We start from the raw sequence: 27,448 nt of genomic DNA, 5'->3' as shown, positions 1-27,448 counted from the left end.
TTCAGGTACACTTTCGGGAAGGATTTAGATGAGGAAGATGCTCCCGATTGGTAAGAGTTAAATGAAAGCGGCCAAAGATACGTAGAGGACACGGGAAATCAAAATCGAGCCCCCCACACCCCAAAAAGAAAAGCACCCGCAGCACCGACTGCACAGGCAGCACACACCCCTACTCAAAATTCGACCCCCATGAATCCGCTTACCACACAACGCAGGTCATCGGGTCAGGAGGAGCCTGATATCACCCCACTCTCCATAACCCAATTAAGAGAAGCTTGCACGAAAATTAGTCCATTCTAGCCCACCGCAGACCCGCACAGCTTCTTTGAGGAGGTACGGCAACAAAAAGTTATGTACGGCCTAGCCGAGAGAGAGGAAGTAAAGCTAATAGTTATGAGCCTTAGCCAGTCCGTAAGGTCAGCTTTGCCAGAACCCCAAAATGTAGCAGAAGGAACCCTACAGGAAAGAAAAACAGCAATATTAGATGCCATCGGGTATAACAAAGGAGATCCAGTCGAGGGTTTAAATCACTGCAGGCAAAAGAAGGGAGAGCATCCGACCACATTTGCTGGTCGCCTATGGATTCATTTCATGGCAGTCCACGGACAATTGAACCGCGCACACCTAAATGAGGAGGACACCACTAAATGGTCCCGCACCTTAGATGCAGGTCAAAAGGCTTGTGTGTACTACGACCCTTCAGACCAAACAGACACAATGACGTTTGGGTATTGAAACGACTTTCTAGAGCATGAGAACCAATCTGCACCGACAGACAGATCAGGACGAGATAGAAGCAAACATGCACCCAGTTAGGACTAGCCAGGACCCAGCATGAATAAACGAGGGTAGACACGAGGGACAGCACCCCAGAGCACAGGCACAACGAGGTTGTTACAATTGTGGCCACATGGGACATTGCGCCCGCGATTGCCGACAAAACCCACCAAACCAGCAACGATACCAACCACCAACCCCCCCCCCCCCCCCCCCCCAACCTAGGAACCATGTTAGGCCCATGCATAATGTTAGCGCCCGTTCAGATGACTTAGCGTTTATCTCCATAGATTGACGATGTTCGGTCTCCCCAACTTGGGTCTGTGACACACGCTGGGACAAATCAGGCAGACCAGTAGTTACAGGCACAGTCCGGGGATATACAGTCGATTTTCTATGGGACACAGGAGGATCCCGCACCATGTTAAACTCCTCCACCATGTTTCAACATGACAAATGGCCCACCACAGACACCATCACCCTGAGTGGATTCACAGGACACATGCAACAAGGATATATCACAGCTCCCGTACCCAGCTGGATAGGGAACATTAGCACCAAACACACCGTCATTTTAGTTGACTTACCCCAAACCACAGAGCACATTTTAGGCATTGATTTTATGAGCTCCCATAACATTTCGTTTGACCCAATAAACAAATGTGTCTGGCGAATGGCTAAAGCAGCTAGGGCCCCTGCTACGCTCACAGTAGGGGATAATGAAAACAGGATTTGCTCAGTAGGGCACAATTGGTTTAATCCGCAAACAATTAGTGCAGACCGGACGATTAGAGAGGTCCTCAGGAATCACAAAGCTTTGTTCGAATAACACAAACATGATTGTGGGACGATCCCAGGTACAGTAAAGATTTCAGGTCCCGATCCAAAGCCACAAAAGCAATACGGTTTCCCACAGCAAGTCGAGGGTGAGATTTCGAAGGTTACTAACAGTTTGTTAAACCAAGGAGTTATTCGACCGTAGCGTTCACAAATAATGCCCCAATTTGGCCCGTAAAGAAGCCCGATGGTTCATGGTAACTAACGATCGACTACCGAGAATTTAATAAGGTAACCCCTTTCGCAGTCCTCACTGTTGCCACGAGTCCCGCGACCATGCTCAAACAGGGATAACAGGCAAAGTATTTCACAGTGCTGGACATCAGCAATGGCTTTTGGTCCATCCTGTTAGACAAGGCCTGCCAGTATAAATTCGCATTTACATTTCAAGGGCAGCAGTACACGTGTACATGCCTCCCACAAGGATACCATAACTCCCCCTCCATTTCTCACCGACAATTGGCCAATGGACTTTCTAAATTTTCCCGACCCGAATGACTAATACAATATGTAGACAATCTGCTCTTGCAAACGGACACAAAAGAAGAACACGTAGAGCTCTTATCAGAATTACTAGGCCTACTGCAATCAATTGGATGTAAGGTCAACCCCAAAAAGGCCCAGATTTTAAAGGGAAGGTTCTTTATTAAGGCACCATCATCACCCACGGGAATGGAGAAATACGGCAAAAACGGATCGAGTCCATCGTTAAATTGCCCTTGTCCCAAAATGTCACTGCATTCCGGTCATTCCTAGGTTTGGTAGGATATTGCAGAAATTATATAGATGGTTTTGACACCAAAACAGCCCCACTCTCAGAGCTCCTTAAAAAGAACGCCCCATGGGAATGGCTTCCGCAGCACACAGATGCCATTGATGATTTAAAACGCGCCCTAGGCACAGCCCCTGCTTTACAATTTCCAGACCCAGACTTGCCCTTTGCCATCGAGGTCGCAATCACCGACCGAACCCTATCAGCAGTACTCCTGCAAGAACGACACGATCACTTAGGACCCGTAGCCTATGCCTCAAGAGTATTAGACCCCGTAGAGCAAGGATTCTCAGCCTGCGAACGGCACTTGTTTGCAGTCTTTTGGGCAGTACAGTACTTTGCGTACATTACAGGCCTCAACCCAGTTATGATCGTGACCGAGCACACCCCTACGCAACTATTACTAGATGGTAGGTTAAAGGACGGTTCAGTCAGCCAAATCAGAGCAGCTCATTGGACACTACTATTACAAGGCAGGGACATTACGGTAAAACGCACCAAGACCCACACATTCCTGGCCGATAATCTCCAATATGCAGGGACCCCAAACAAAGAACAAAGAACAAAGAACAAAGAAATGTACAGCACAGGAACAGGCCCTTCGGCCCTCCAAGCCCGTGCCGACCATGCTGCCCGACTAAACTACAATCTTCTACACTTCCTGGGTCCGTATCCCTCTATTCCCATCCTATTCATGTATTTGTCAAGATGCCCCTTAAATGTCACTATCGTCCCTGCTTCCACCACCTCCTCCGGTAGCGAGTTCCAGGCACCCACTACCCTCTGCGTAAAAAACTTGCCTCGTACATCTACTCTAAACCTTGCCCCTCTCACCTTAAACCTATGCCCCCTAGTAATTGACCCCTCTACCCTGGGGAAAAGCCTCTGACTATCCACTCTGTCTATGCCCCTCATAATTTTGTATACCTCCCCTCAACCTCCTTCGTTCCAGTGAGATCAAACCGAGTTTATTCAACCGTTCCTCATAGCTAATGCCCTCCATACCAGGCAACATTCTGGTAAATCTCTTCTGCACCCTCTCTAAAGCCTCCACATCCTTCTGGTAGTGTGGCGACCAGAATTGAACACTATACTCCAAGTGTGGCCTAACTAAGGTTCTATACAGCTGCAACATGACTTGCCAATTCTTATACTCAATGCCCCGGCCAATGAAGGCAAGCATGCCGTATGCCTTCTTGACTACCTTCTCCACTTGTGTTGCCCCTTTCAATGACCTGTGGACCTGTACTCCTAGATCTCTTTGACTTTCAATACTCTTGAGGGTTCTACCATTCACTGTATATTCCCTACCTGCATTAGACCTTCCAAAATGCATTACCTCACATTTGTCCGGATTAAACTCCATCTGCCATCTCTCCGCCCAAGTCTCCAAACAATCTAAATCCTGCTGTATCCTCCGACAGTCCTCATCGCTAGCCACAATTCCACCAACCTTTGAGTCGTCTGCAAACTTACTAATCAGACCAGTTACATTTTCCTCCAAATCATTTATATATACTACAAAGAGCAAAGGTCCCAGCACTGATCCCTGCGGAACACCACTGGTCACAGCCCTCCAATGAGAAAAACATCCTTCCATTGCTACTCTCTGCCTTCTATGGCCTAGCCAGTTCTGTATCCACCTTGCCAGCTCACCCCTGATCCCGTGTGACTTCACCTTTTGTACTAGTCTACCATGAGGGACCTTGTCAAAGGCCTTACTGAAGTCCATATAGACAACATCCACTGCCCTACCTGCATCAATCATCTTAGTGATCTCCTCGAAAAACTCTATCAAGTTAGTGAGACACGACCTCCCCTTCACAAAACCGTGCTGCCTCTCAGTAATACGTCCATTTGCTTCCAAATGGGAGGAGATCCTGTCTCGAAGAATTCTCTCCAGTAATTTCCCTACCACTGAAGTAAGGCTCACCGGCCTGTAGTTCCCGGGATTATCCTTGCTACCCTTCTTAAACAGAGGAACAACATTGGCTATTCTCCAGTCCTCCGGGACATCCCCTGAAGACAGCGAGGATCCAAAGATTTCTGTCAAGGCCTCAGCAATTTCCTCTCCAGCCTCCTTCAGTATTCTGGGGTAGATCCCATCAGGCCCTGGGGACTTATCTACCTTAATATTTTTTAAGACACCCAACACCTCGTCTTTTTGGATCTCAATGTGACCCAGGCTATCTACACACCCTTCTCCAGACTCAACATCTACCAATTTCTTCTCTTTGGTGAATACTGATGCAAAGTATTCATTTAGTACCTCGCCCATTTCCTCTGGCTCCACACATAGATTCCCTTGCCTATCCTTCAGTGGGCCAACCCTTTCCCTGGCTACCCTCTTGCTTTTTATGTACGTGTAAAAAGCCTTGGGATTTTCCTTAACCCTATTTGCCAATGACTTTTTGTGACCCCTTCTAGCCCTCCTCACTCCTTTCTTAAGTTCCTTCCTACTTTCCTTATATTCCTCGCAGGCTTCGTCTGTTCCCAGCCTTTTAGCCCTGACAAATGCCTCCTTTTTCTTTTTGACGAGGCTTACAATATCTCTCGTCATCCAAAGTTCCCAAAAATTGCCGTATTTATCCTTCTTCCTCACAGGAACATGCCGGTCCTGAATTCCTTTCAACTGCCACTTGAAAGCCTCCCACATGTCAGATGTTGATTTGCCCTCAAACATCCGCCCCCAATCTATGTTCTTCAGTTCCCGCCTAATATTGTTATAATTAACCTTCCCCCAATTTAGCACATTCATCCTAGGACCACTCTTATCCTTGTCCACCAGTACTTTAAAACTTACTGAATTGTGGTCACTGTTACCGAAATGCTCCCCTACTGAAACATCTACCACCTGGCCGGGCCCACATGAGTGCCAGATCATAGCAGCCCAACACTACACAGGACCCTTTATCCCAAAGTCACTACACCCACGAGCAGGCAATAAGACACAGAATTCCCAAACCACAGGGGATACTTAAAAAATTTATGTAGACAATTCTTCTACAATCAAAAGTGGAGTTAGAATTACTGGTTGTGGAATTTACGTGGAAGACGCGCAGGGACACCTGCTAGAAGAGATCTCTTTAAAATTGCCTGGCCACCTCGGTTCACAAGCAGCAGAACTCGCAGCCATAGCCTTTGTAATTCAGCACCCCGACTCTTTTCCACCTCCCACAGACATACACTCCGACAGAATTCCTGCCCCTGTGGGAATCTCGAGGTTTTGTTTCAGCCGATGGGAAACTCCTACCCTCTGCCCCGTTGTTAAAGCACATTCTCAAGACAGCCTCAGATTGCACATACGGTCTTATGGTCACCCAGTAATGTAAAGGCAGATGCCTTAGCTAAAGCAGGATCACGCCATGGTCACTTCTGGCAGCTACCCACAAGCGAACCGATACACTCAGTCCAGGTTTCCCAGGCCAATATTGAGGATCTATCCCAAGTCCAAAAAGCAGACAACACCCTCAAACAGGTTTTAGACAGCAAATTCCCAGCCCCCTATGATAAATGGAAGGACGCACTGAGTGTACAGGACGGCATAGTTCTAGAAAATGGAATTTATGTGGTCCCCACCCAGGACAGAAACCAGCTCATTTACCAATTTCATGATGGACACGGACATCAGAGGATAGACAATACCATTGCCCATTTAAGATTGTGTTGGTGGCCCGATTTAAAAAGCGATTATGTCGAGAATTGCCTTGTCTGTGCTCAGAACAATCCTGAACGTTACTCAAAGAAAGGACAATTACGTCACACCCGACCTGTGAATGGCCCTTGGACAAACGTGCAAATCGATTACACTGGCCCCCATCCCCCTTGCAGAAACAGTTTCAAGTATGTGCTGGTTGTAATCGACACCTTTACTAAATTGGTAGAAGCATTTCCCTCACGGACAAACACAGCAAAGGCCACCGTTAAGATTTTGACCCAACAGATATTCACACGCTGGTTCTCCCCCACAGCATTGAGTCAGACCAAGGTTCCCACTTCACCGGCAGAGTCATGCAAAATGTTTTAACAATTTTTGGGATCAGGCAGAAATTCCATATTGCATATCACCCCCAATCCAATGGCATTGTCGAGAGAATGAATCGAACTTTAAAAGGGGCCATTAGGAAGATGGCGCAACAGAACAATGCACGTGGGACACAGTCCTCCCATTTGCTCTCATGCTTATTCGGAACACCGTTTCCAGTTCCACAGGTTTCACCCCCCACACTCTCATGATCGGACAGCCCATGAAGGGTATTGAATATTTATTAGGCCTTCATCTGGCAAGCCCTACAGTAACCGCCCTCACCCATGAAAAAGCATCCAACAGGTTACAGATAACATTAAAGCGGCACAACCCGCTGCAGCTGTCCGATTAGGTGCTAGAAGGAAGCAGAGTAAAGCCTGCTTTGACAAAACAGTCCACCCCGTAGAGTATATAGTCAGTCATCAAGTAATGGTTTTCTCATAATATACACATCAGTATATGATGGTGCAGTGACACACACTGACTGACACACTGCAAGATCAATCAACACGCACAACACAGCAGCCAACCACCAGTTAGGGCACGGTCACTATAAAGACAGAGGGCACGAGTTTTCCTGCTCATTCGGGATGCAGCCTCTGAGATAGACAGAGCCCGCAGTCAGTAGCACAAACATCCACCATGAGCGAGCAGTATAGGCTGGTCAGGTCAGGCATATGTCTTAAGTCAATCTAACATAGTGTCAACCCACAGTGTAAGTATGTTTAGCAGCTCTTAGTTAAATAAAATAGAGTTGTACTGTTAAAAGTGTTGGTAGGAGACTTCCGGGTGCGGCGATGACCAGCTAAGTCGCACGTTTCGGCAGCTCCCATTGGAACAGACTTTTGGGCTCTTGCTAAGAGCCCCAACGTCAATTTTAAACGGCCAAAATCACTGTGCGGTGAAATAGAAGGGAATCCCCCCGGATACTCTGCACTGTAAATTCAATGATAATCTATGATTAATCTAGGACAAAGGTTCGGCACAACATCGTGGGCCGAAGGGCCTGTTCTGTGCTGTATTTTCTATGTTCTATGTTCTATATTGATGGAAAAAGGAGAGGATAGCGGCAGGATTGCAGTGGATCCTTCGGAGCAGCGGCAAGGAAGGGAAGCTCGAAGCAAGGTGGCGTCGGAAGGTGGCCGTTCGATATGGGGCCCGGAGCAACAAGAGTTCCTGCGGCGCTGTGTGGAAGAGCTGAAGAAGGAGGTGTCGGCCCCGATGCTACGGGCGATTGAAGGGCTAAAGGAGGCGCAGAGGACCCAGGAGCTGGAGCTTCGGGTCGTGAAGGCAAAGGCTGCTGAAAATGAAGATGAAATTCAGGGCCTGGTGGTGAAGACAGAGACGCACGAGGCGCAGCACAAGAGATGTGTGGAGAGGTTGGAAGCCCTGGAGAATAATTCGAGGAGGAAGAATCTAAGAGTCTTGGGTCTTCCCGAGGGCGCAGAGGGGGCGGACGTCGGGGCATATGTGAGCACGATGCTTCACTCGCTAATGGGATCAGAGGCCCCGACGGGCCCTTTGGAGGTGGAGGGAGCTTATCGAGTTATGGCGCGAAGACCAAGGGCAGGAGAAATATCTCGAGCCATAGTGGTGAGGTTTCACCGCTATAATGACAGAGAGATGGTCCTAAGATGGGCGAAGAAAACTCGGAGCTGCAGGTGGGAGAACGCGGTGATCCGCGTATACCAGGATTGGAGTGCGGAGGTGGCGAGAAGGAGGGCAAGTTTCAATCGGGCTAAGGCGGTGCTTCACAAAAAGGTGAAATTTGGAATGCTGCAACCGGCGAGACTGTGGGTCACATACCAAGGGAAGCACCACTACTTTGAGACGGCAGAAGAGGCGTGGACATTCATAGTGGACGAGAAGCTGGAATAGTCTGGCGAGAGAAAGAGCTTCTGGGACAAAGTGGTGGGGTGACTATGTGGGACGAGGAAGGGGGGGGATGATTTTTCAATTGTTAACTCTTTAATCCTGTAAATTTTCTCTCTTCCCCTCGTTTGGGGGGGCGGGGGGGAGTATGAGGAACTGTGGGCGCTGGTGGGTAGGAAAGCGGGGCTGAGTGGGAAACGCGGGCCTCGTTCCCACGCTATGGTAATTATGGCGGGAACAGGGACGCAGGAAGGTGGGGGCCTCGCACAGTGAGAGGCCGAGGGCAAACGGGGAAGCCGAGGTCAGCCAGAGTTCGCTAACTTCTGGGAGCAACATGGGGGGTGTAATTACGCTAGAGGGGGATCTAGCAGAGGGTGGGGGGGAGGGAGCTAACTGGGTTGTTGCTGCTAAGGGGAAGGGGGAGCTGTTATTGGGCGGGGTGGGCGAGGCGGGAGGGCACCGTCGGTGGGATATACGGGTACGTGGGAACCAGGTGAGGAGCTGGGGTAAAAAAGGGGATGGCTAGTTGACAAGGGGGGGTGTAAAGAGCCCCCCAACCCGGTTGATCACGTGGAACGTGAGAGGGCTGAATGGGCCGATTAAAAGGGCGCGGGTACTCGCACACCTAAAGAAATTAAAGGCAGATGTGGTTATGTTGCAGGAGACGCACCTGAAATTGACAGATCAGGTCAGACTACGTAAAGGATGGGTGAGACAGGTGTTTCATTCGGGTTTGGATGTGAAGAATAGGGGAGTGGCTATTTTAGTGGGGAAACGGGTACTGTTTGAGGCAAAGACCACAGTGGCGGACAGTGGGGGTAGATACGTGATGGTGAGTGGCAGACTGCAAGGGGAGGCGGTGGTTCTGGTGAACGTGTACGCCCCGAACTGGGATGATGCAAACTTCATGAGGCATATGTTGGGGTGTATCCCGGACCTGGAGGCGGGAAAGTTGGTAATGGGGGGAGATTTCAATACAGTGCTTGATCCAGGGCTGGACCGGTCGAGGTCCAGGACCGGGAGGAGGCCGGCAGCGGCCAAGGTGCTTAAGGACTTCATGGAGCAGATGGGAGGAGTAGACCCTTGGAGATTTATCAGACCGATGAGTAAGGAGTTCTCATTCTTCTCCCATGTTCACAAGGTATATTCACGGATAGACTTTTTTGTCCTGGGAAGGGCACTGATTCCGAAGGTGACAGGGACGGAGTACACGGCCATAGCCATCTCGGACCACGCTTCACACTGGGTAGATCTGGAGGTAGGAGAGGAAAAGGAACAGCACCCACTCTGGAGAATGGATATGGGCCTGTTGGCGGATGAGGGGATATGTCTAAGGGTGAGGGGGTGTATCGAAAGGTACTTGGAGCTTAATGACAATGGAGAGGTTCAGGTGGGAGTGGTCTGGGAGGCGTTGAAGGCGGTGGTCAGAGGGGAACTGATATCCATAAAGGCACATGAAGGGAAGCAAGAGAGTAAAGAAAGGGAGCGATTGCTGAGAGAACTTCTGAGGGTGGACAGGCAATATGAAGAGGCACCGGAGGAGGGACTGTACAGGGAAAGACAAAGATTACATGTGGAATTTGACCTGCTGACCACGGGTAAGGCAGAGGCACAGTGGAGGAGGGCACAGGGAGTGCAGTATGAGTATGGAGAGAAGACGAGTCGGTTACTGGCCCAACAATTGAGGAAGAGGGGAGCGGCGAGGGAGATAGGTGGGGTGAGGGATGAGGAGGGAGAGATGGAACGGGGAGCGGAGAGAGAGAGTGAATGGGGTGTTTAAGACATTCTATGAGAGGTTGTATAAGGCTCAGCCCCCGGAAGGGAAGGAGGGAATGATGCATTTCCTGGATCAGCTGGAATTCCCGAAGGTGGAGGAGCAGGAGAGGGCGGGACTGGGAGCACAGATTGATGTGGAGGAGGTGGTAAAGGGGATTGGGAGCATGCAAGCGGGGAAGGCATAGAAATATATAGACCTACTGGCCCCGCTTTTGACGAGAACCTTTAATGAGGCCAGGGAAAGGGGGAAGTTGCCCCCGACTATGTCGGAGGCGACAATATCGTTACTTTTGAAGAAGGATAAAGACCCGCTGCAGTGTGGGTCCTACAGGCCCATTTCAGTGTGGGTCCTACAGGCCCATTTCCCTTTTGAATGTAGATGCTAAGCTCCTGGCCAAGGTAATGGCGACGAGGATAGAGGATTATGTCCCGGGGGTGGTCCATGAGGATCAAACTGGGTTCGTTAAGGGGAGACAGCTGAACACGAACATACGGAGGCTGCTAGGGGTGATGATGATGCCCCCACCAGAGGGGGAGGCGGAGATAGTGGTGGCGATGGATGCCGAGAAAGCATTTGACAGGGTCGAGTGGGACTACCTGTGGGAAGTGTTGAGGAGATTTGGTTTCGGTGAAGGGTTCATTGGTTGGGTACAGCTGCTATATAGGGCCCCGGTGGCAAGTCTGATCACGAACAGGCAGAGGTCTGACTACTTCCGTCTTTATAGAGGGACGAGGCAGGGGTGTCCCCTGTCTCCGTTACTGTTTGCATTGGTAATTGAGCCCCTGGCCATAGCACTGAGGGGCTCCAGGAAGTGGAGGGGAGTACTCGGGGAGGAGAAGAACACCGGGTATCATTGTATGCAGATGATTTACTGCTGTATGTTGCGGACCCAGTGGAGGGGATGCCTGAGATAATGCAGACGCTCGGGGAGTTTGGGGCATTCTCGGGGTACAAATTGAACATGGGGAAGAGTGAGTTGTTTGTGGTACATCTGGGGGAGCAGAGCAGGGGAATAGAGGATTTACCACTGAGGAGGGTAACAAAGGATTTCCGGTACTTGGGGATCCAGATAGCCAGGAGTTGGGGAACCTTACATAGGCTTAATTTAACACGATTGGTGGAACAGATGGAGGAGGATTTTAAGAGATGGGACATGGTGCCCCTGTCTCTAGTGGGGAGGGTGCAGGCGGTCAAAATGGTAGTCCTCCCGAGATTCCTTTTTGTGTTTCAGTGCCTCCCGGTGATGGTCACGAAGGCTTTTTTCAAGAAGATCGAGAAAAGCGTTATGAGTTTTGTATGGGCTGGGAAGACCCCGAGAGTGAGGAGGGGGTTCTTGCAGCGTAGCAGGGAGAGGGGGGACTGGCACTACCGAGCTTAAGTGAGTACTATTGGGCCGCCAATATCTCAATGGTGTGTAAGTGGATGGGAGAAGGGGAGGGAGCGGCGTGGAAGAGATTGGAGATGGCGTCCTGCAAAGGAACCAGCCTACAAGCACTGGTGACGGCACCGCTGCCGTTCTCCCCAAAGAAATACACCACAAGTCCAGTGGTGGTGGCAACACTGAAAATTTGGGGGCAGTGGAGACGGCATAGGGGAATGACGGGAGCCTCGGTGCGGTCCCCGATAAGAAATAATCATAGGTTTGTCCCGGGGAGAATAGATGGGGGATTTGGAGCATGGCAGAGAGCTGGGATTGTGCAACTGAGGGATCTGTTCCTAGACGGGACGCTTGCGAGTCTGGGAGCGCTGACGGAAAAATATGGGTTGCCCCAAGGGAATGAATTTCGATACATGCAACTGAGGGCTTTTGCGAGGCAACAGGTGAGGGAATTCCCGCAGCTCCCGACGCAGGAGATTCAGGATAGAGTGATCTCAGGGACATGGGTGGGGGATGGTAGGGTGTCAGATATATACAGGGAAATGAGAGACGAGGGGGAGAACATGGTGGATGTGCTGAAAGGAAAATGGGAGGAAGAGCTGGGGGAAGAGATTGAAGAGGGGCTGTGGGCAGATGCCCTACGTAGGGTAAACTCTTTGTCCTCGTGCGCCAGGCTTACCTGGTACAATTTAAGGTTTTGCACAGGGCACATATGACCGGAGCAAGGCTCAGTAAATTTTTCGGGGTAGAGGATAGGTGTGGGAGATGCTCGAGAAGCCCAGCAAACCACACCCACATGTTTTGGTCATGCCCGGCACTGCAGGGGTTCTGGGTGGGGGTGGCGAAGGTGCTTTCAAAGGTGGTGGGGGTCCGGGTCGAGCCAGGCCGGGGGCTGGCTATATTCGGGGTTGCAGAAGAGCCGGGAGTGCAGGAGGCGAGAGAGGCTGATGTTTTGGCCTTTGCATCCCTAGTAGCCTGGCGAAGGATACTGCTTATGTGGAAGGAAGCCAAGCCTCCGGGCGTGGAGACCTGGATAAACGACATGGCAGGGTTCATAAAACTGGAACGGATAAAGTTTGCACTAAGGGGTTCGGCTCAGGGGTTCACCAGACGGTGGCAACCGTTCATTAACTACCTTGCAGAACAATAAAGGAAATGGGAAGGTAACAGCAGCAACCCAGGGGGGAGGGGGGGGGGAGGGGGGGGGGGGGTGCTCATGTGGGTCCTCAGGGGTGTTTTTGTAAAGATATTGGTACTTGGTTATGTATATTGAATTGCTGATTTTATGATTTGGGAGAGCTATTATTTTTGTTATGGCAGTTGCCATTTAGTTTATATATAATCTATTTATTTATTTGCTAAAATACGGTCACGGTTATTTATATTGTTTTGCTGTTGTAAAAAGGGGAAAAACCTTTGTACTGTTTTGTATGGCTGAAAAAGTTGAATAAAATATATATATTTTTTAAAAAAGTGTTGGTAGCCTGTCTATGTTACTGCTAAGGTAAACACAGTCTCCACAGATCCATACTACCCAACACATCAAGTTTCACTTTACAACCCCAGTTCTTTCCTCTCCCCCAAATTTGCAGGACCCTACTCCATTTCCGACAAAGTGAGCCCGTCCGTGTACAACATAACGTACCGCAACGGTAAAACTGGCTGGTTCCACATCAACCAACTCAGAGTCTACGGATCCCAATGTAGCCACTCCCACCACATCTCTCTGGCAATAAGAGATGATTACGCCCGCCCATCGACAACCTAGTCCAACCCCTCCCCCAGCCATGCCGGCATTTATCCCTTGTCCACGGCCACAGACCCGAACTTGTCTCCGCCCACATGCACGGACTTTCACCTTGAACTTGACTCCGATGACAGCGAGAGCCTCCCGGATTTGATTACTATCCCTGAACACTGGCCTGATCCCTCTGCCCCCAGTCACCCCAGCCCCCGGAAACACGACTTAGATATTTTTGACCCCCTATATGCCCTCCCCCAGCCACAGCCACCGCCCGACCACAGTAACTTGCCCTCCACTCTCAGCGCCCCTACGCCTCACGACAAACAAGCCCCTCTTTGGCACCGCGACAACTCTTGCAGCCTAATAAGGCACGACGATTCGGATTATCCGACGGCCCACGTGGCCAAGGCACAGAAACGGCAGACACAATTCTGGCAACCAGGAGATGAGTCAGATACTGACTCCCGTTTCGGACTGCTTTTACAACACTGTTTGGTACAGAACCCTGAGGTGTTCAGATGATGAGAAAGAGACATCGCCTAAGTATTAAGGTGTCCAAAGTGCTGATGGAGCCTGCCCGCCTTTTTCCTTCTTTTTTCTATTACATGGTTTTGATTCATGTCGCCCGACACAAACTTACTCTTCTGATTCGAGGGTGCGATACCCAATGTTAGTTAAAGGCACAAGTTTGTGGAAACGGATCACTGTTCTCCCAGTCTTTGTGACAAGTTTCCACACGACTACAAACTCTTACCGTCCACCCAGGTCACCCAGGTAGGGAGTAATGGCATTGATCCCTGCACTACCTGAGGACCCCAAATTCATCCGGTCAGTTAAGCTCGGATAGTGGAGTAACAGCACTAACCCCCGCCCTACACTGGGATTCCACCCATTCTTATCCCGCAGCGGCCCATGCGCACCTCATGTTCCCGTCACTTCATACGCTCTGGAATGGTTCTCTACACTCTGCACTGCCTTTGGCAGGCCTTAGTTTCACCTTCACTACTCTCCCTTTGGTTGTGGTATAAACTACGCATTTTGCCACGTTCTGTATACTCACACCTTCTTTCCTTTAGCTCCCGCGACCTCCTGGTTGCTCCCCACATGCTATTTACACATTTGACACAATTGGTTGCTAATCACTGCTGCTATACACACTGCTACACGCGAACTACACTGAAGACACCCCACTCCGCCGGGAAACCAATGGGGGAGGGGGGGGAGGGGGCATGTGATGCTAGAGGGAACAGAGAATCTCTGGTTCTTACTTCTGGGATAGAATGGCTGGGATTCTCTGCCACTCGTCGCCACCTGCCATTAGCGGTGTTCCCGATGAATAGAATCTCGCATTGGGCAAAAACGGGATCCCGCCCTGCGTCATCGTTTTCACATCCTATTTTTCATGGCATAAAACACTTAACTGTCAATCATAGCCAGATGTTTACAAACATTGTGTTTAGGTTCAAAGCAGGATATTTGAGATGCATTTAAGCATGAAGGGAAATTAAAATAAACAATCCAGACATCTGGTTGTCTCAAAGCTGTCAATCACAGCCGACTAAAAGCATATTTTCTTTGAAAGTGAATAGAAGCCCTACAGACCAGAGTATCTGAGGGTGTTTAACGCCTTGTGGTGTATTCTGGCTTTCTATGAAGTAACAGCTGCTGCTTTCTACACCTCTGCCTGAGATGGCAGGTGTAAGGGACAAGTAAATGAAAATGCACAGATTTTCACTCTTTCTGACTGGACTGCTCTTCAGCTTCCAGACAGGGGTGACAGATGGGGGGATCTCTAATGAGGGGGGTGGCGGTCTCTGATGGTAGTCTGTGCTATGGGGGGTCTCTGATGGGGGGGGTCTCTGATAGGGGGGGTCTCTGATATGGGGGGTCTCTCTGTTATGGGGTCTCCGATATGGGGGGTTCTCTGGTATGTGGAGGTCTCTGATATGGAGGTCTATGGTGGGATCTCATGGAAGGGTCTGATGGGGGTCTGGTGAGGTCTTTGGTGAGGGTTTGTGGCGAAGTATCTGATGGGAGGATCTGATGTGGATCTCTGGTATAGGTCTCTGATGTGGGGGTTTGTTGGGGGTCGCTGGTGGGGGTCTGGTGGGGGGGGGTTGGGTTACCTCATGCCCACTTGCTGTGGAGGAGAGGGTTGACCCATCAATTCCATGGTGGGAGGAGAGGGAATGCCCCTACTTGTCAGCAGGGATGGGGGCAGGCAGGATTTGTGTTGTGGCAGTGACAGAGGGCCAGCCACTGGACCTCGGTATTGGACCACCTGCTCAAAATGGAGGCACGTTAACGGGACTCAGAACGTAATCCTTCGAGCTCCCTACCTAATGTGCATAAATGTGCATGGTAAAGGAGAGGGAATCACTCCTGGGTGCTGCTCTCAGTGCCAGAGCAAGCCAGGAGTGATTCACTTCCGGTGAGAGAACATAGTCTGCTCAATATTTTATATTTTCAAATTAAACGACAATGGGATATCTGGCATATGCTGCGCTATTGAAGGTTCTTTCTCTTGGGTGCATATTTGCTGGTATGCCATCTGCAGTACTACAATTTGCCACAGGATGGTACAGTATACACATTCAACTGAACTGTTTGAAAATTCTTCTGACAGCTTGCTTTTGACGAATGCCAGATTTGTTTTGTCCATGATAGAACAATCTGGATGAATCACAACAACTGGCAAGAAGCCATATTGTGGTTGTTTAAAAATGTATGTAATTCTGCCTACAACTGTTTACTTGTTCAGATTGTGGCCTGTTTTTGACAGTATTGCCTTAGATTACATCCCCAAAAGAAACAAAAATGCAAATAAAAAACCGATTCTTGCTTGTAAATAAAAACAGAAAATGGGATTGGTAGAGTTGGATAGTCTTGTGACAAAAATACTGGCTATCGACAACTGATTTAAAAAATAATCGAATCATTGAGGTTCATATGGAAACATAAATGGAGAATAGTGATGGTAACTCGCATCTGAATCGAAAGATTATAATACAACGTTGAAATTGATTTTGTTATACTTCAGCATGTTTCAGCATTAGCAGAGACTATTTGTGCTGACACCAACTGTGCAAGGTCTCTGAGCCCTTGTTCCTGAAAGAGGATTAATAGCATTAACGTCATTATTGAGGGTTTTAGGAAATGTGCTGTCGATGATTACTGGGAATTTCTGTGGTCAATGTATTTTGCACTATAGAAACAAAATGAGTGGTCCAGAAATGAATGGAAATCATTCTTACACATTAGTGACGAGGGGCTTTTCATAGTAACTTCATTGGACCCTACTTGTGACCATAAGCGATCATTATATTATATTATTAAACATCTAAAGGCAACCCTCAATCTTCATGCTGCAAAAATGAATTTCTGCCCTGGAAATTAATCTGGAAAATGCAGTGCCTTACATTGCAAAAATGCACTTATCTTGCACTTCCGGAAACTGATCTAAACTGGTTGGTAATTTTCCTTTCAGAGTTGCAATCAGCCTGGAAGAAAATTCCATCAAGCACGCATTTATTCCGTGTAGAGCTGTTTGGTTCATATGGTTAAGGAGCAACATACAGCAACAGAGCAATATCCATACAAACCAGCATATATTCTGTGTACAGCTGTTTTGTCAGTATAGTTACTCCAGTACGGTATAAAGTAAGTGACAAAAATAAGTCTCAAGACATGTCTGAATCCTAACCTCAACCCATCACTAACTTTCCCATTCCTGGTTAACACCAAAAGTAGGGGTGACGTCCAACCCATTCTCAGGCACTGGTTAGCATTTGACTTTAATAATGTCGTCTCACTTCCATTCAACATTTGAAATTTAATTCTGTGTGGCTGGTTTCCTGACAATTAAAAGTGGGCCAAAGGACTGCTGCATCAGTGAGAAAGTGAATTTCTACCCACCTTTTTCTTTAATATTTCCAATTAAGGGGAAATTTAGCGTGGCCAATCCACCTACCTTGCGCATCTTTGAGTTCTGGGGATGAGATCCACGCAGACATGGGGAGAATGTGCAAACTCCACATGGACAGTACCTGGGGCTGCGATCAAACCCAGGTCCTCGGCGTCATGAGGCAGCAGTGCTAACCACTACGCCACCATGCCACCCGGATTTCCACCCACCTGTTGGTTCCAGGATACCTTCCTGTCCGAACCCCTGCAACTGGACACTATCACCAACATTTCCAATCTTCAGCCCAGCTCCCCTCATGAGGCACATGACTTTAATTCGAGGCCCTTAATCTCCCTCCAGGAGGTCCCCAATCTTTCTCCGTGGGACCTCCAATCTTCCTTTGTCTCCCATAACCCCAATTGACGGCACCAACATCACACATCAACCTTTCTCTGTTACACCAGGTCTCTGACCTCACCTTGACTAGTACACCCACAAAGTCAACAATTCCACCACCTGCCCTCCCATCCCTGCACCCCCACCCTTTCCAGATGTCCTTTCACACCCTCTGATCTACCATAAATGATTTCAAATCATGCACCACACTCCATACCTAGCTAACCTTCAGGCCCTTTCGCTGATGTCCCTGGGTTCCCCCGAGACTTCCAACAGCATACTCCTCCCACCTACCCCGCCTCTTGCATCCAGGACCAGGCAAGATGAATTGTCTACCTGAGCTGAGTGATATCTGTAATTGTCATTTCCCATTCCCTCGATGCTTTTTATTGACTTATTTTGAATCATTTGCATGATGTGGGTGTCACTGGCCGGGCTAGCATTTATTGTCCATCCTTAATTGCCCTTGAAAAGGTGGTGGTAAGCTGACTTCTTGAACTGCTGCAATCAAGTTTATGTGTCAATCCTGGAATTCCCCTCCTAACAGCATTTTGGGTGCACCGACAGCATATGGACTACAGCCATTCAAGAAGATGATTCACAACCACTTCCCCAAGGCAATTCGTGTTGAGTAACAAATGCTAGTTTTGTTAGTGACGCCTGTTATATTACATTGAAGTAATATATGTTACTCATTTGTTTATGCTGAGAAGTTCTTAACTTTGATGATGGTGAATACTCAAAGTCGTCCAGTGATAACAAATAATTTATTGAGTAACTAATCAATTCACTTGTGAGTTCGATTCTTCAATACTTTTATTAGCGATAAAATTAAACAAGATAGAATTAGATTAAACTATGAATATTATACTTGCACTCTGAGCTAACTCTATACTTCTGTTCTCTAGTCACAAAACACCTGAAGAAAGTGGGAAAACAGATTGAGCTTGTATTTATAGTGTTGCCCGTCAGTGACTACTCATTAACCCTTTATGTATGTACATATACCGAGATCTCTACATCCCCCTTTTTTTGTGTTACATATTTTTTATTTCCTGTAAAGAAAATTGTACATGAAGAAACAATGTGGTTTGTAATGCATTATACAGAGCGAATGAATTTATCAGTTCAATGTTCACAAATTCAAATGATTGGGTTTATGTCTTCTGCTTGATCTCCTTGGTTGACATGGAGTAGTTGAAGTTTTAATGTCCTTCTGATCAATGTCAGTTGGTTGGTTGATATTCAAGTGCTGTTGGGTAAGTGATTCATGTAAACTCGATGTGGGAAAGACAGGTTTAGGAAGTTGTATTTTTAATAGGTCTCGCCAATTTTGTTGAAAAAGTACACCCTCAGCAGACTTGACAATATATGAACATGGCTGCTTGTCTGATTACTGTGGCAGTATTAGACCATCCTCCTTCTGGATGTCGCAGTCGAACAATATCTTCCTTTATTAGTGGTTTCAGTGGAATCACATGTAGATCATAATACTGTCGTTGTTTGTTGCATTGTTGTTTGATCTTTCCAAGTACATACGATTGATCCTGATTACTGATTTGAAGTGTCACATCACGGTTGAAAAGCATTTGAGCTGGAGACAGCCCTGAGCTTAATGGTGAGGCTCTACTGGAAAGCAAAGCCGGATGTCGGATTGCGAGTCATTCGCCTTGCTTATGAGTTGCTTGATAATTTGTACAGCTTTCTCAACTTTGCCATTTGACTATGAAAAGTGTGGACTCGAAGTGACATGGTTAAAATTGTACTGATTGGAGAATTCTGTCCACTCACAGCTCACAAAGCAAGGACCATTATCGGGCATAACCATCTGTGAAATCCCATGTCTCCAAAATGTCTCCTTACAAGCCTTAATTACTGATGAGGAAGTGAGATCCAGAAGTTTCATCACTTCAGGAAAATTGGAGTAATAGTCTATGATGAGAACATAGTCCCGACCTGTAGCATGAAACAAATTGATGCCTACTTCTGTCCACGGTGACATCGTTAACTCGTGCTGCTGGAGTGTCTCCTTACATTGTGCCGGTTGATGTTTTTGACAAGTGGCACAAGTCATTATCATGTTGGTTATCTCTTTACTAATACCAGGCCAATATACAGACTACCATGTTCTCCACTTGCATTTCTCGATTCCGAGATATCCCTCATGAATCTTGCTGACCATCTCTGACCTGAGAGTTAGTGGAATGATGATCTGGTCATTTTGGAGCAACAGTCCATCCACTACTGTCAATTCTGTCTGTATGTTCTGATACTGTGAACACCGTCCCTTTGGCCAACCATGCTGGAGATGATGCATTACTCAGAACAATCTTTTTGTGTCTCCAGACGAATTTGCTGCCGCTTCTCATCAGATGCCGGAAGATTCTCCGTGCACAACTGTATTTGAGCTTCAATATCGCCAATGGATTCAGGTGGTGAGCTTTCAGTATTGATAGATCTAGACAGTGTCAGCTATGATGAGGTCCTTTCTTGGAGTGTATACAATGTGACGTCATACCTCCTCAACTTCATCATCATGCGTTGTAGGCGAGGAATCATGTCATTTAGGTTTTTTCAATTATGTTGGCCCGTGGTCTGTGATCCGTTTGTATGATAAACGTAGGAAGCCCGTACACATAATCGTGAAATTTTGTGATGCCTGTGATCAGCCCAAGACACTCTTTTTTAATTTATGTACACGTGCACTCCGTGGTGGTCATCGCTCTGAATGCGTATGCAACTGGAACCCAGTCTGGTTGGTCATCTTGTTGAAGAAGCACTGCACCGATTCCATCTTGACTGGTGTCGGTGGAGACCTTTGTAGGTCTGGTTGGGTCAAAGAAAGTCAGAATTGGAGCTGTCATCAGTTTATGCTTGAGATCCACCCGTTCTTCTTGATTGCATGGAGTCCATTCAAACTCTGTGGTCTTCCTGATTAGGTTTCGTAGAGATGACGTCCTCGTTGACAAGTTGGATACTAACGTGCCGAAGAAGTTGATGAATCCTAGAAATCTAAGCACAGTTTTTTTCATTTTTTGGCTGCTGCATGTTCTGGATCGCAGAAATTTTATCATCATCTGGCCTGACACCTTGAGCTGATATTGTATCACTCAAGAAATTTGCAAACATGCACTTTCCTTGGTTGAGTTTCAATCCGTAATGGTGGATCCTGTGAAACACATTTCTCAATCGAGCAATGTGGCTTTCTTCCATAGTCGACCATATGATTACGTCATCTACATAGACTCTGACACCTTCAATACCCTCCGTCATCTGCTCCATGATGCTGTGAAAGATTTCAAAGGCTGAGATGATCCCGAAAGGCATGTTGTTAAAACAGAAACAGCCAAATGGAGCGTAGAACGTACAAAGCAATTGACTTGAATTATCTAGCTGCACCTACCAGATACATTGCAAAGCATCGAGTTTGGTAAAAATGCGAGCGTTTGCCATCTCAAAAGTTATCTCCTCTCACTTAGGGATAGGGTAATGTTCCCTATGGATATTCTTGTTCAGATCCCTGGGATCTGTACAGATTCTGAGATCAACTGATGGTTTCTTGACGTAGATCAACGAGCTGACCCAGTCAGTCGGTTGCGTGACTCTTTTTTTTATAAATGTTTTTTATTGGAATTTTGAACAAAGTATATTTGTCATTAATCACACAGGATATGATATATCTATATAGAAGGGAAGGGAACCCACACACAAATCACAAAGGGAGAGGAGAAAAGAGAAAGAAAACCAGTAACAACACGAGAGAAGTACAAAATCAAACAATGTAGCTGGTAGGGTATAATACACCCGTCCAGCCGCAGCAACTCTGTACACTTGGCAAAATTATTTACACACATAAGTAGGTATCTGTTTGTGCCAGAGAGACAATTCCGGAAGGCAATCCTCGAAAATGTCTGGTGGTTGCGTGACTCTTAAGATGATTCCTTGAGACTATAATCGGTGTAATTCTAATTTCAGCCTTTCGCACAAAGGAGCTGGTACCCTCCTAGGTGGATGAATGTGGGTTTTGCATCTTTCTTGAGCAAATGTTTATATTGGTAAGGTAATGTACCCATATCTTGAAATACGTTGAGGTATTCACTAAGTAGTTACTGAATGCCATCGTCCAGTCTTGATGTGTCTTTGGTATTCATGAAAATTATTTAGACAAGCCGCAAGTCCTTGCAGTCTTAGGCACCTAACAGCGAAGATTTCTGGTCATCCACGATCTTGAACTGTAGTATTTTCTTGACCTTCTTATTAATTACTTTCAAATGGCACGCTCCTCTTGAAGCAATCTGGTTCCCATTGTAGTCGTTCAGCCTACATGCAGCAGATATCATCTCGTGCTCTCCTGGAATTCATGCAAGATCTTTGCTTGTCATTAAGTTTCATGAAGCCCCAGTGTCAAGCTTGAACAGGATGGGAAGTTGTTGATTTGCACTATAGAGGTCCATTCACTATTAGAGTCAATGATATTTATTTATTGAGGAGCCTTGGTCGTTGCTTGAAGTTGCTTTGTTGTGTCTATGATTCTTACGAAGAAAGTGTTCTCCAAGGAAAAATAATCCTCTTCGTCTGAAAAGTCTTTCTTAGATTTGTGATTCTCCACCTTGTCAATGCTGCGAACATTTTGTTGTTTCTGTGTTGGAGAATGAAATATCGCTGTTGACTTGCATTGGGAAGCAAAGTGATAAGCTTGAAGCAAAGTGATAAGCTTGGAGCATTTTAAACATCTTTTTCCTTGTGCAGGACATTTCCCCTTTAAGTGGGTGTTACCACAACGGTAGTACATCATGACGTCGTCTCTCTGATGCATGGTGCATGTTCATACATGCGCAGACTTCTTTTCTTGAGTCCCGCATTTTTGTACGAACTGCGCATGTCCCGGGCTGGAGTGTGCGAACGCAAGATAGCTGCCTTCCAGAACGGGCTTCTTTGCTGCCTGCGACACCATTTTTACACTCTCGACCTCGTGGTGGACTTTCGCGCCCTTTTCTCGGTGATGAAACTCTAATACTAATTCTTGCTTTGCTCATGCAAAATATATTTTTCAATTGCGATTTTAAGCGTTAGATCGTTTTGTCTCATTAATGCTTCTCTCAAACTTTCATCATTAAGTCCGTAAACAATTTGATCCCTTACTTGTGAATCATGCAAATCAGTGAAATTGCAAGTTTGTGCTAGCAACTTTAGGTCAGTGACAAAGCTTGTGGTCGGTTCGCCAGGTTTTTGCAGCCTTTAATGAAATCTAAACGTTCCAAGATCTCATTAGTCTGTGTCTTGCAGTGGTCATCAAACTTCACGATTATCACACTAAACTTGCCTTTTCCCTCCCCTTCAGAGAATATAAACGTGTTATATATCTTAATAGCTTGCTGACCTGCCATTGACAGTAGCAGTGCTATTCTCCTGGCTTCGGAGGCAGTGTTTAAATCATGCACTTCCAAATACTGCTGCTTAAAGAGTTTTCAGTTTGAATTTAAATTACTGGTAGTTTTCAGCTGACGTGGAGCTTGACCGTGGTCCATAGGGTCGAATGGTCGTCGAGGATCTGAATGCTGCGAAGTCTTCCACAATTGAATAGTCAGAACTGGATTTTCTCTTTTTCTTGTCTAATCTTACTCGTAATCTATTTTAAAGCTAGTTACCTGGTACCATGTTATATTACTTGAAGTACTATGTGTTACTCATTTGTTTATGCTGAGAAATTCTTAACTTTGATGATGATGAATGCTCAAAGTCGTCCAGTGCTAACAAATAATTTATTGAATAACTAATCAATTAACTTGTGAGTTTGATTATTTAATACTTTTACTAGCTATAAAATTAAACAAGATAGAATTAGATTAAACTATGAATATTATAATTGCACTCTGGGCTAGCTCTACACTTCTGTTCTCTCGTCACAACGAAGAGAGCGGGAAAACAGATTGAGCTTGTATTTATGCCCCCTGTCAGTGTTGCCCTCTCATCTGACTGTACTGATGACACATTAACTCTTTATGTATACAGAGATAACTACAACGCACACATCCCATGAACAAGCGAACAAAAAAAACCTTTCAATTTGTTCAAGCCACTTATTTCTGATACTTTGAGGTAGTGTGATTGAGTTAGTTCGCAGTTTACCTCCTCTAAAGGTTTTCAACATGCAATAACAAATAAAACTTAGCTTTATTTTTCAGCTTCGTTAATAGAAATCTGGATCAATTAGATTGCTTATCACTGGTGGGTTCTTGGTTCCTGCAGCATTGAGACCAAATTTGATCTCTGATAAAAATTATGGATTGCAAAGCATTTTTTCAGCCAGGCTTAAACTATATGTTCTAGAAATAATTGCATTCCACAGAATTGCAAAGAATATGCAGCGCAGAGACCGGTAATTCAGCCCAACCTGTCCATGTCAGTGTCAACTTGTGCCTCCTCATATACTTCCTCATCCAGCTCTTTCAGCATATACCATCCATTCCCTTGCCCACAAGAGCAAATTACATTTATGCAGCACTTTTAACATGGAAAACATCCTTAGGCACTTCACAAAAGCAAACCAAGGCATCAACTGACCCTGCCAAAGACAGAGTTGTGAGGGCAAATTGACAAAACGTGCGTCAAAGAGCTAAATTTTATGGAGCGCCAAGAAAAAGTAGTTAGATGTGGAGATAAAAAAGGTGTAGGGAGAGAATTTCAGAGCGTTGTGACAGAGGCGGCTGATACTATGGCAGCCAGAGTGATGTACGCTTTTTCTTTGTGGTATTTGGATTGAAGAGTGTTATTTAACATTTTGTTTCTTATTCACTGGGCTAGGCTTGCTGCCTACTTGATCAAGTGCGTATTTATATATCCTAAAAGGAATTTAGCAAGTGACACTTGATGTGGAACATTCTTCTCAAATGCAATTTGAAAAACTGCAACAATGTAATGGGATACATCAGGTTCTGAGAATTGTGTTCCATTCTACCTAAGGTTTTTCTTGTTTATTTCCCAACATAATTGTTCATGCAGTATGGAGGGATGGCTGAGGTTGTCACCCTGAGCAGTACTGGTGCAACTCCAGAAACTGGTTGGCAGGAGGCATGTTTAAAAGGCAACACATGTGATGTTAATTTCCCAAATCCTTCCTTGACATGTACCATCAGTAGCTTGACACAACACCACAGACTGACGGTCAGACATCCTTTTGAAACTATAGATTTAAGTGCTTTTGGATACTGGATGATCAAAATTTTTCTAGGATCTCACACAGTCAATTGAAAAGCCATGTGGCACAATGTACATAAACTAAAATAAGTTATGGAGAATGAAAGCTTATTCATTTCTGCAGCGACAAATCACATTTTTGCAAAAAGTTAATCAAGCTCCTGTTACGTGGTGCTAATGTGCCGCTTACCTTTCTCACAAGATCTGCCAAGAAATCCACTTCCAGAACAATCGCAAATGTATCTGTTCCAGCCTTCTCTGCAAATCCCACTGTTTCGACATGGATCACTAAGGCACTGCTTTGGAAGCTCCTTTGCACATGAAGGTTTCACCCCAGCCGCATTTTGGACTTCAGCCATTCTCCGTATGTCTTTGCTTTGACCATCAATGAACAAGTCTCTGATACATCCTACATATCCATAATTAAGAAGAGCTGTCCACACTTCTGTTGGGAAAATTAGAGCTGCTTTGTTCTCAGGTAGCCCACCCAGATACAAGTCATCATCCAGGTCCAGAATTTCACTCTCTCCATGTGCCATGTAAGGTGAACGCTTGCTGTTGATAGTGATAGTACCTGGAGAGAAAAGTAAACATTTCTTGAAATTAGTTTTCTTTCATGATCTCATTTAGGAATTGATTGTGGGGCCACTCACTCGGGCTGAGTTACTATTTTTGTTCCAGAGCAAAGTTAACTCATTCAGTCCACAATTTTGTAATGTAGCTATGTACTATATTACACACTCCATTTACCCAACTGAAAAAACATCATCCGGTATCTTTTCAGCAATAGAAACTGCAGTGATAGCTTAATGGAGAATTAATATGCCAGAGAAGTCTTGAATAAAGAGCTTTATCTCTTCCTCCCGCAGTGAAGTATATGGCATAACTATTGTTACTGTTGATTTTAGATCTTTTGTGATAGAGCAGCGTATGTATAATGATTCAAAGATACTCTGAAGGTCTCCTTGCCGAATAACAATATTGACCATAATTACTGGGATGAGTTTGCTACCAATCAGTCAGAATGGTGACAACTGCCCACCAGGCTGCGCCACACTGAGCTACAACACCTTAATGATGATGTGGAGATGCCGGTATTGGACTTGGGTGGGGACAGACAGAAGTCTTACAACACCAGGTTAAAGTCCAACAGGTTTGTTTTGAATCACTAGCTTTCGGAGTGCAGCTCCTTCATCAGGTGAAAGCTAGTGATTCGAAACCAACCTGTTGGACTTTAACCTGGTGTTGTAAGACTTCTTAATGATGAGGCAGAGAAGAAAAGGGGAGAAAGCAAACTCTGTACTCCAGATCCAATTACTCATGGGACATCCTGCCGCACATGCCCAAAGGTCTACCAGTTGAGAACCGACCTGGTCAGTTACATGAAGACCTTCGGCAGAATCCCATGACCCTGAGTTTATGTCATCCTCCAATCGAGAAAAAGCCACAGTTGTTGGTGATGTAGTTCTAATAACCTACCACTGAATGTCCACAAAGTAGCAGATTGAGACTGATCTGGCTGCTTCCATTGAGCATTTATATGGACAAATGCTCAATGTGTCCCAATTGCGGTTTGCAGCTCCAAGAACAAAGGAAAGTTGTTGCTGACATTAATTGGTTACCTTGATCACACATGAAGATGCATAATGTTACCTGTAGAATAACCACTGATCTGCCAAACCATCACTGGCACTAAAATCTAAATGAACCTTCAATGTTATTTAAACTCACAGGTTCTGGAAGAGATGCATCAAAGCATTTATGTTCTATATTATTATGTACCAAACCAAATTAACCAGCAACATTTCCTGAGTATGGATCATCATCTTGGCATTTACGTTTCATTCCACCATCCAGGTCAAAAATCTTCCTTTGAATCTAATCATTTTTGACACCGAACCAGATGCTAGTAAAACAAAAATATCTCAGAAAATATGCAGTCCCAACCATGTGCTATATTTTTATGTGTTCACCTGTGATGTCTCAAAGCCAAATAGATATATACTTTATACATTTTCAACGGTCCCACAACTGTTTAAAAAATATATATTTTGTTAGCTTGGGAGACATGGGCTGGGATTCTCCGAAATGGCAGCTAAGTGTTGATGCCAGCGTAAACACTGGAGCGTTTCAAGGCAGTGTCAAAGGGCCCCTTGGCCCAGCGAATCACTTACCTGAAGGGGGCCAGCAGGACGCCGGAGTGCTCCACGCAGCTCCGGCTGCCGATACAGGGCCCTGCACTTCTGGCTGGTGGTCCGCGCAACATCGCGGACCCACACAGTGGACCAGCCCCCACAAAGTAGGCCCCCCCAAGATTGTGCGTGCCCGCCGATCGGTGGCCCCCGATCGCGAGCCTGGTCGTCCTGGAGGCCCCACCCAGTGAAGAATCCTCTCGCCCCCCACCAGGACGGCCACAGACTCAGCCTGCAGCCACCACTCTGAGTACCCGCCGGGTGGAATTATGTTAGAACCACACCGGTGGGAACTCAGCCAGTTGCCAGCAGAGAATCGCCGCGGGGGCCTCTTTCAATGGCACCCAACTGGCTGCACGTCAACCGCGCATGGGTGATTGGTGCGATTCTCTGAGCTGCGTCGCGCCGGATTTCGGCGTAGACGCCCATTCTCCACCCCCTCGCCGAGCGAGATTTCCGCGTGAAGGATCGGAGAATCCCGCCCATGGGTTTCAGTACCTGATTTATTCTAAAAGATAAGTGTGCTTGTAATGAAAGGTGACAGTAGAGGGGGCAGAATGTAACATTTCATTCAG

At 46.5% G+C, this 27,448-nt stretch overlaps 1 protein-coding gene across 31 annotated transcripts in view; it reads right to left on the bottom strand.

Moving 5' to 3' along the window:
* The window catches only part of nrxn1a (neurexin 1a), a 2,579,010-nt gene that overhangs the window by 1,288,720 nt on the left and 1,262,842 nt on the right, over window positions 1–27,448 (bottom strand). For all 31 annotated transcript variants that reach the window (XM_072507900.1, XM_072507883.1, XM_072507882.1 and 28 more), the window contains one exon: window positions 24,872–25,255. In XM_072507900.1, the coding sequence (XP_072364001.1) occupies window positions 24,872–25,255 (384 nt within the window). The remainder of the gene's footprint in view (window positions 1–24,871; window positions 25,256–27,448) is intronic.

This window comes from Scyliorhinus torazame, chromosome 1 (genome assembly GCF_047496885.1).
Source record: "Scyliorhinus torazame isolate Kashiwa2021f chromosome 1, sScyTor2.1, whole genome shotgun sequence".
Lineage (NCBI taxonomy): Eukaryota > Metazoa > Chordata > Chondrichthyes > Carcharhiniformes > Scyliorhinidae > Scyliorhinus > Scyliorhinus torazame.
Note: the sequence above shows the minus strand (reverse complement) of the source record. Positions and strands in the feature narration are given on the sequence as shown.